The sequence below is a fragment of the Medicago sativa genome, chromosome 4, assembly GCF_051527215.1.
Source record: "Medicago sativa cultivar Bolivia chromosome 4, Bolivia_mono, whole genome shotgun sequence".
NCBI classification, from domain to species: Eukaryota; Viridiplantae; Streptophyta; class Magnoliopsida; order Fabales; family Fabaceae; genus Medicago; species Medicago sativa.
The window spans coordinates 100,735,600-100,746,290 of record NC_140752.1 but is presented as its reverse complement, the minus strand read 5'-3'; the positions used below and the strand labels follow the sequence as shown (position 1 = coordinate 100,746,290).

Genomic DNA, 10,691 nt, shown 5'->3' with positions numbered 1-10,691 from the left:
ATGATATTGAAAACAAATGTTCAAATTATAATGGTTTAGGTAATGAAATGCAAAATGGTTTAGGTAGCTAACAACTTTTGATTTAAACATGATGAAACATTCAATTTAAAAGGGACAAAAATGTAGTGATTTGATCTCTCAAATCTTATAATAAAGAACAAAAATCTTAAATTCTCTCTGATTAAGTTAAAAACATCACATAATGTTGTCAAGGATCATATTTTTTACTGCAGTTTCTCTAGCAACAATAGCAGTGATTGTTTTAGCTTTGGTATCACCTGTTTCACATAAAAAGATCCATTCCAGACCATGGCTTGATCTATCCCTTTACATTCAACAACCTCAAAACATAACAACCTCAAATACACATGCTATACCAAGAGAAGATGCTGGTGCATTCGTCTTTCACCGCGTACTTACGGAGGGACCAGAGAACACATCAAAGGTTGTAGGAAAAGCACAAGGTTTCATAATCCCCGTGGAACAGTTTCAGCAATCAGAATTCAATGTTTTGTATCTTACTTTTGATACTCCAGATCATTCAGGTAGCTTGAGTGTGCAAGCAATCAAAGTTGCTCATAAAGACACAGAAGAATTCAGGGTGGTAGGAGGAACAGGTTCGTTTGCATTTGTTCATGGTGTTGCAGTTTTTACTCAAACAGATGAACAGACAAGTGATGAAGCTATAACTTATCATGTAAAACTTCAGCTTGAATTCCCAAATCATTCAACAAAGTTACTATGAATGATGAACCAAAGTTTTTAGTTTTTTACTTCATTTTTGCTTCATGATTCTTTCTTATCATATCAGAAGAGTTTTTAAAATTCTACTAACATACAAGATTGAATCTTCGTGAAGCTATATATATATATATATATATATATATATATATATATATATATATATATATATATATATATATATATATATATAGGTCAATAATAATATGTTGCAATAGTTTATCAAGTACTGTATTTTTATTGTATTCAGTTTCGGTGATTCGATGCATAGGTTTTTTGGGGTTCCACTTTGGTGCCATTAATGGCACCAATGGCACCATCCAATTCCATCTCCACCACACACACACATCACACACACATCCCCACGCGGACCCACACACATCAATGGCCAGGATCTCTGCTATGGCACCAATGGCACCATTTCAAAGTCACTGAAGTATTTCCCGATTTTTTGAGACTTGCGTGTATTGAAAGTTGAAACTCGGACTTGTATTTGTCCCACATCGACCAAGTTAAAGGTTCACGAGTGATAGAGTGCATATAAATAGAAGCAGCAAGGCTTTATTTGAAGTATCTTTGCGCCTGGGAAAAACGACATCAAGATGCCCTTTTCCCGACCGGACCGACCACTACTTCCCCCAGAAGCCACTGGTATATACCTAAAGCGGTATAACCACCCTAGAAACTAATAAGAAACAAAGAAGCAGAGCAAGAAGAAGAGAAAGAGTGGGATGATAAAATGTGAGGAAAAGAGGAAGCATGTGAGGGTTTTTATAGGGGGTATGAGGTATATAGCAATTAATGAGTCAAAAAACGTGGTCAAATGTGAAGGAAAACGTGCAAAAACCATTGAAGACCATTGACTACCATCCAAGAAACGTTTGTGCCTCAGTTTTTAGAACCGGCTAATTTACGCAAGTTAACTTGCGCAGTGCTTATAACGTGCGTGACTTAAGTCACGCACAGCTTATATGATGCGTGAGTTAAGTCACACAATGTGATTTAATTAACGCAATATATTTTTTATAATAAAGTCAATAAAATTGCGATAGCGTGAATTCAATAAAATAAATTAGAAGAATAAAGTCAATAAAATAAATTTCAATAAAATTCGAACAAATATTGCGACAGCGTGAATTCAAATAAATATTGCGACAGCGTGAATTCAAATAAATATTGCGACAGCGTGAATTCAAATAAATATTTGCATTGGCGTTTTGAATAAATAAATTCGATAAGTTTTTTTTTTTTTTTGAAGAAGCTAAAATGAAATATATTACCACCAAAAAGTGTCTCTCTTAGCACAAGGTGTACTTAGGAAGAAACAACAAGGTTCAATCAATATTTACATAAACATGAAAAAAGCAAAACAGAAATAACAATTAGCCTATGCCCAACATGGTGAACGGACTAAGCCACCATCCATGAAGGTTGAAGGAAAGATTGGTAAACCTCATCTTCAACCACATAAACGTGAGGGACTTAATCTTGTCAGACACCTGAAGAACCGAACATGTTTTATCTATAAAAAGCCTGTTATTTCTTTCTTTCCAGATCTCCCAAACTGTAGCAAACCAGATTACCTGTAAGATTGATTGTTTAACCTTTGAGTAACCACCAATAAAGCTGAATTGAATAAAATGCTCTGACAAAAGCTGAGGAGCTACCACAATTATACCCAACCAGTTATAAATAAGATACCAGACAGAGCCAAAAACATTGCAATGTAATAACAAATGAGCAGATGACTCGACGGAGCCACAGACAGCCGCACACTCCAAAGAATTTTGATCAATAACACCACGACGGAAAAGGTTGTCCTTTGTGGGCAACCTATCCCGAAACAGACGCCACGCAAACAACACAACCTTTAAGGGCATATCCTTGTGCCAAAGTGAAGCAACGGGCACCAAAGTATCAGTCAGAATTTGTGCAGTTAAATAGTTATAAGCACTACGAACTGTAAATGATTTTGAGTTTTCCAAGTTCCATAACCAACGATCAACCTTATTAACCTGCAAAGTAACGTTACCGAGTAGTAAAATAAGTTCCCTCACCAACTCCTCCTCCCACGCAAACAACCTCCGCCTCCAACTCCAGGCCCCACCATTCTCCCCCCACCCTAACTGACTCAACTGAAACACTGACTCCCCCTTAAGCACCGTCAAGTCATATAACCTGCTATACCTGACACTAAATGACACCCTCCCAAGCCACACATCAGTCCAAAAGCACGTGGTTTTCCCATCCCCCACCGAGCGACTAACATGATCGCTAAACCACTCCTCCCTACATAAGTCATGGATATCACGCCACCACAAGGATGACTCACGACCACCACTCAACAATCGACCACCTTCGACCCCATACCGAGCCGACAACACCTTAAACCATAACGTCTCCCTCTCTGCCAGCAACCGCCAACACCACTTCCCTAATAGAGCAATATTAAACTCCCTAATACTCCTTACCCAAACCACCAACCTCCTTACTCCTACAAACAGATTTCCAATCCACCCATGAAATTTTCCTGTGGTCATTACTCCCCCCCCAGAAAAAATAATTAAATAAAGATTCGATAGACGAAATGATACCTGACGGAGCCTTGAAAAAGGAGAGAGCATAAACAGGCAGAGACGACAGGACAGACTTCAGCAAAACCAGACGACCACCCAATGAAAGATGTTTCGAATACCAACCTGTCAGTCTAGCTTTAATACGGTTAATAATAGGATCCCAAAAAGACAACCGACGTGCGTTACCACCAATTGGCAACCCCAAATACACAAAAGGGATAGAACCAACTTTACAGTTCAACACCATTGCTGGTTCTGACAACCAAGAGGCAGATACATTCACACCAACCAAAAGGCTCTTAGAAAAATTCACTTTCAACCCAGACAAGGCTTCAAAAAGAAAAAGAACGGCACGCATAGCTCTGATGTTAGCCCATGATTTTTCTCCCAAAATTAACGTATCATCTGCAAATTGAAGATGAGAAACAACCATTGCATCATTACTGCCCACCTTATAGCCAGAAAAGAGATTGTTTCTAGCCAAGGATTCCATCAGCACATGAAACCCCTCTGCAGCTAACAAAAATAAGAAAGGCGAGAGAGGATCACCCTGCCTCAACCCCCTATGCAAAGAAAACTCATCCGTCGGTGATCCATTTACCAATACTGAAGCTGTAGCCGTTCCTATGCACTCCTTTATCCATTTACGCCAAAGAGTCGGAAAACCCATCTTCAACATTAATTCTTAGACAATTTTATTTAGATATAATTTCATCTACGTTACATTACATTGTGGTATCATTACATTACATTACGTAAAAGATATGTACGTCAACTATCATTACATTACATTCGGAAATGTACCTTCCAACTACAACAATTATCTTACCTTTGAATGGGGTCAATTCAAACTAGCTAAACAGCAGGACTCCAGCATTCGTCCAGAAGTGCTTTTATTCCATTCCAAATGTTAAATTCTTGTTGGTCTTGGTTTAAAATGATAGTATCTAAGTGCCAACGGAATGAGGTCCAGACCTTGACACTTCGATACCATCATTTAAACGAAGCCAACAAAAAATTAACATTTAGAATGGAACAAAAACACTCCTGGACGAATGCCGGTGTCCTTCCATTTAACTAGTTTGAATGACCCCATCCAAAGGAAGACAATTGTTGTAGTTGGAATGTGCATTCCAACTACAACAATTGTCTTACCTCTGAAATGGGGTAAATTCAAACTTGCCAAACAACAGGACTCAAGCATTTCGCTCCGCATTCATGCTTTCCTTTGAAAAGAATAAATTTTTGTCAGGCTTGATTTAGATGATGGTATTCAAGTGCCAACGAAATGAGGTCCATTCCTTGACACTTAATACCATCATCTAAGCAAGCCTAACAAAAATTTAATCTTTTCAAAGGAAAAACATGAACGCGGAGCGAAATGCTTGAGTCCTCGCCGTTTAGCAAGTTTGAATCACCCCATTTCAGAGGTGAGACAAATGTTGTAGTTTGAATGCACCTTACCCTAACTAATGACGATCTTCTGGCGGAATCAAGCTGTTGATGATATCTTCAGTTGATCTCAGCAACGTCACCCGCATATCGATCCACTGGAACTTGGTGTGCTCCCAAAACATGCTCGTCACGTGTTCGTCGTTCTTTAACTCCACCCAAGTGAATGATACGCTCCCCTCGTCGAGCTTTGGACATTTATACAGAATATTTTGCATCCTCCTTGTGTCTATGGGGTTGACTCCTTGGTAGAATTCATTCAATTGATCCTTGAGACCTCTTAACGCTACATCAAGGCACCGAACCTTCAACCTCTGAGTTTCTCCGCCGTTGAATTTTGCATGAACGTCGATCCACCCGGCCATTGCTTCAAATCTACACACATAGAAATTAAAAATAATCAATGAAAACTCATTCAAACATTTAATCAAACACTTGGTGTGCATATTATACATAAACCCTAAAAATGATAACTACAACATAAACATGCAAACATCTAAATAATTAAGCAATATTACTCATTTGCATGTATATTACTCATTTGCATGTAACATTGTATCATATTTTGCAAAAAAAATCAAAATTTAAACAAACCCTAATTCTAAAAAAAATTCTATACAAAATCAACATAAACATGCAAACATCTAAACATTTTAAGCAACACAAGTCATTTACATCCTAACATTGTATGATTTCCTTCCAAAAACACCAAAATTTAAACAAACTATAAATCTAAAAAATTTCTAATTTAAGAGAAAAAATCTAACATGCAAACATAAAAGGTCAATGGTGTTTGATCATGAGAACTTACTTGTTATTGGAGTGTTGTTTGATTTGAACTTGAAGGAATTTTGGAGTTGGGTGATTTGAGAGAGATTTTTGGGATTTTTTGAGATTTTATATGAGAAATGAGGAAATGAGGTGCTCTGCCTTGTTTAAGAAAGCACGCAGCGTGAGTTAACTAACGCTACGCATGTTAACTCACGCAGCGTTAGTTAACTTGCGTAACAATTAACACTTGCGCAAGTTAACTTGCGCAAGGGTATTTTTGGTAGGCTTGCAGGGTGCGTGTAACGCCCTCCTTTTTATTTAATTATTTTTATTAAGTTAGAGTCTATTTATGTGATTTATTTATATATATGAGGTGTCAGTATTTTATTTTGTGGCATTATTCTATTAATTATTAGAATATGAGAATTATTAGTGTAAGTAGAATTGGAGGTTAGAATAGAAGGAAGAATAAGTTATTGGGCCTAAATAGATTTAGGAAGAGTGATTAGTATTATAAATAAGGAAGCTTAGGTTAGAAAGAGTTTTTACGTTAAACCGCTTTTTGGAGAAAGAGGAGAAAGAGGAGAACTCAGAGAGAGAGAGAGAAAACCTTAGGAACGAAGAACGCTGCTTTGATTTCAGAAAAAACTATCTAAGGTAAGGGTGAGACTATCTTTCACTAATATTAGGTCTGTGAATTATTAGATTGCATCTAACATGCTTTAGGATGAGTTTGTATGGAGGAGTCTCTATTCATCATAAGGGTTGTGTACTCATGTGGGTAGTGAAGGGTTTTATTTTTCTTATCTTTTTATGAATTCATGTTAAATCCGTGCTCTAAATTGTTGCCGTGATCTTTGGGTGAATTGTTGTCTCTGGATTCATTACTTTCGTGTGTTTCCTGATTGAATGATTTTGTCAATTTAATTTATCAATATGCGAACATCATTCAAGTGATATTCATGTTGCTGTTCTTTTTGATTTTTAGTACGATTCAATTGACAAATATATATTAGCTTTTAGTGGTCAATTGATTATGAGAGATAGTATTATATTCTGGTCATATGTTATCGGTTTTAAGGGATCAAGTACTGACCATCTCAAAAGCTTCAATTTTGTTTTAAATCCAAGTCAGTTAGATAATAGATTTCAATTAAAAATCCAATCTTTTTACTTGCAGATTGTCGATAGTGAATCATAGTATATATATTATCAGTTAGATACCTTTTGTTTTGGATACTTTTGACCTAGAGATATTAATAATATATGTTATTTAAGAATGAAAAACTCTATGTGTATGCATGTTTAACCCTTTTGGCTCAGACATATGATAAGGTTTGCTACAAAAGTTTTGATTGAACTGTCCATGAGAGAGAAAGCTAATAACTAGTATGAATGATTTGTCAAGTAATTGCTTTTCAGAATTATAATAATGATGAAGGGTTTATTATTATTTATTTAACAGGTAAATGATGAGATATTTGATAATGTGTTATCTACTTGTGAGTTATTTAAATGTGTAATTGTCGAGTCATATAAAGATGTGATATTTGAAGGTATGAGTTAAAGAAAAACGATAAGGTTAGAGATAGTAATAACGGCGTGGGAAAATATCAAGTTACTTGAGGTTAATACGAGAAGCCCTTAATAGAGTAAATAGTGTGATTACATGACGAGTCTAAAATCATAGATTAGTTAAAGAAGTATAAGATAATTATATGAGGAATTATAGAGTGGTGGAATGAAATAGTTGACGATGACCAAGAATAATTTTCTCAAGGTGTCAAATAAAATTTATCAAGTACTACCCTTAAATTTATTTTATTATACTTGTTGTCGGTACAGTCTATTTGCAAGGTTCCTATACTATATGCTTTTACATATCTATATGTTTAGTTTATATAGGTACTGTTCTTGTGTTAAGTGCTTATACTAATATAAGTAGTGTCATGGCCTATATGGTTCTTGTAAAATATATTTATATGAATTGTGTGGGACATGTAAATATTTATGAAAGGTGTAGAACAAGTCCATGGCTTTTACAAGCTTAATTAAGAAAAAAATAAATAATGAGTGTATTTGGTTCATTTGATCTCTTGAGTAGTAAAGCTTAGAGTATACGTTTTATTATATTAAAAGGAAGTGTCAAGGTTGTTGTTACTTTAATACTATAATATTAATAGAGGATCTAGAACTGTTCTTTGTGTGCTTTATTTAACAAAGTGTAATTGATGAATTATTTGACTATGTGTGATTCAAAGAAAGGTCTTATATAAAGATGTGTTATTTGAAGATGTGTGATTTAAAGATGTGTAATTTAAGATGTGTTATATAATGAAGTGCTATTTGGAAGATGTGTGATTTAAATATGTGTTATTTATGATGCTTATGTTGATGCGATGTTTAAGATGTTGATGTTTATCATTTGATACTATTAAGTTATGATGCTGATATGATGTGACTTTATAAGTGTTGCATATGTTGTTGTTGATCTTATTTAAGATGTAAATGTCGGTCTAAGTCAAAGAGTTTGTTAATTCGTCGAGTCGTTATGAAGTCATCAATTTGTTAAGATGTCATGTTGTCAAGATGTTAAGATGTCATAAATGTTCATTAAGTTTCTAAGACGTAAGATGTTGAGTCCATGCATACTCATTTAAAGATGAGGGCTCATGCCCTGGAGCTTTTGCTCAACCACGACGATGGAGCTTTTGCTCAACTACGACGATGGAGCTTTTGCTCAACCAGAGACGAGGGCTCATGCCCTAGGAGCTTTTGCTCAATAGCGACGAGGGCTTATGCCCTAGGAGTGTATTTATGCTCATAAGCGACGAGGGCTTATGCCCTAGATTGGTACCACATGCATTTGCATTTTCATGATGATTCAAGATGGTTTAAGACGTTAAGAGTTGCATAGTCGAGTCTAGATGCATTGTCAAGTCAAGTTGTGATGTTTTAACGAATTACTTTGTGATGCCTTTTAGTATGATGATATGTGACGATGATTGTGATTGCTATATGATGATATATTGCTAAGATGAAATGATGATGTCTATGTATTTGATTATAATTGTTAAATTATAAGATGTTTATATTGTTAAATGTAATTTATGATTTATGAGCTTAATATTATTGTTTGAGAAATCTCACCCCTTCTGCTTGAAAATGTTGCTCTTCGTATGGGTAACTTGCAGGTAATCAAGATTAGTTGCGGTCGTGGGTGACTATCTCTCACTGTGTCCTTAGGTGCTCTGATACGTAAAGGGATGGGGATTTTAATACTATTTTCTATCCTTTACGTATTGCTTTTGAAGTTTAAGAATTATTATTGAACTAAGATTTATGAGACTTTTATGATGAGGCCTGCGTGCCAAAGACTATTTTAGATGATGAATAATTCCGCTGCAAAGTATTAATTAATTGTTGATTGAATTTTGAAGGATAAATATTAATTTATTCTATTTATGATTTTTAAGAAATGTGACATTCCGTTTTGTGATGAAAAACTCTGATAATTGTTATGAAATTTTTACGTTGGGAAAACGGGGTGTTACAGTGCGAGCAAAACGTGCTGGATGGAGATCAATAATCTTCTGGAAGGGCTTCCTTTTTGGGTAAAGCCCTACAATTTAGTTTAAAGTTTGTCTTTTAAATAAAATTTGAATATCTTTTAAGAAATAAAATTCACCGAAATTTATTGTACTTGGTGTTTTTTATTTGGTGGAGAAATGAAATTATATTAAAAAGATATATATTTTCTGAATTTAGTATTTTTTAACTCAACTTCATCTCTACATTTTATGTATATATAAATCTAAATTAATTTTTATTAATAAGAAATTAATTAATATAAATTATTCTATAAAAATGAAACAAAAAGTACAATCGTGCTCTCTCATGGAAAACAGTTTAAAAATATTTTTTATGGGATTTATTAAAAAAATTGAATAGAATTAATGGGAAGTAATGATGAAAACCGTTCCTATTATAAAAACGGGCGGCACTTTGGTGACATTAATGTCACCGTGCCATTGCATCTGGGCCACACAACACATCTAATGTCACCCAATGTGTGGTCCAGATTTAATGTCACCGTGACATTAATGTCACACAAGTATTTCCCCACCCATTTAATAATTTGTTTTTGACATGAAAAACAAGTCAATAATTTAATCTAGTAATTTATTTTTTAAACTAAAAAAACTAGATGCAATACCCGTGGTTTGCAAAGATGTAAAACGATTCGAATTATTATAGAAAATGTACATGAAATTTTGTTAGGCCAAGATGTCAAACGATTCTAATTATAGTTAAAAATAGTTTATGTTAGGAACTTGTCACTTTGCTAGACAGAAAACAGATAGAACAAGGTATTTGTAACTTGTTACTTACTTACACTTCAGAATTGAGAAAAAGAGAAATCAGTCAGTGATTCTCTTCTCTTTTTCAAGTTCTAAGATAAATCTATCGTTTCCATTAGCAAGTAAACGTGGTTCGAGATAAATTTTATCTACATGAAACTTTAGGTCTTTGAATATATTTTTTTTTTTTTTGAAGGATAGGTCTTTGAATATTATCTACATGAAAATGAATTTAATATAAGATCATATATTTCAATTAAGTTTTTCTTATGTTGTTATCTATAACAGTAATCCAGATGAACAAGGCAAGCTAACGCCATTAGCATGTGAACGTGGTTCGAGTAAATTAATGAAAATAGGTCGAAAACGTCAAAATCAGTGAGTCGTAAATTTATGTTATCATTCAAGAGCATTGTATTTGATCACACATGATGGTTGTCAGATTGATCTACAACATGTCGTTGCGAACTATTTGTACTTCATAAGTCACAGTCATGAGCAAGCTTTATAGCTGAAAATTACGTTAACGAATGAAAATTTGCATAGAACACAATCAATATGACATAGATGGGTCACTCCTCAGCTCTGACTTCTTAATGGCATCAAAGGAATCTATAACCGTGCTTGCATTATGAATCTGATGATAATTTAGGGCTTTAAACAAAGTTATGTGACTACGATCTATACCTTGACATGGGAGTTTTCAATATCTCAGTGACTATAATTGACGTCTCATGGATTGCATTTGACCTTGATTCTCTATAGTATCAAGGATTGTCATTGTTGTGAC

At 34.6% G+C, this 10,691-nt stretch overlaps 1 protein-coding gene across 1 annotated transcript; it reads left to right on the top strand.

Moving 5' to 3' along the window:
* Window positions 1–778, top strand: LOC146934754 (Disease resistance-responsive (dirigent-like protein) family protein). Its single transcript, XM_085706675.1, has one exon. It carries the CDS (start codon window positions 203–205, stop codon window positions 743–745), a length of 543 nt encoding a protein of 180 aa, XP_085562801.1. The 5' UTR covers window positions 1–202; the 3' UTR covers window positions 746–778.
* Window positions 779–10,691: the final 9,913 nt, after the last annotated feature.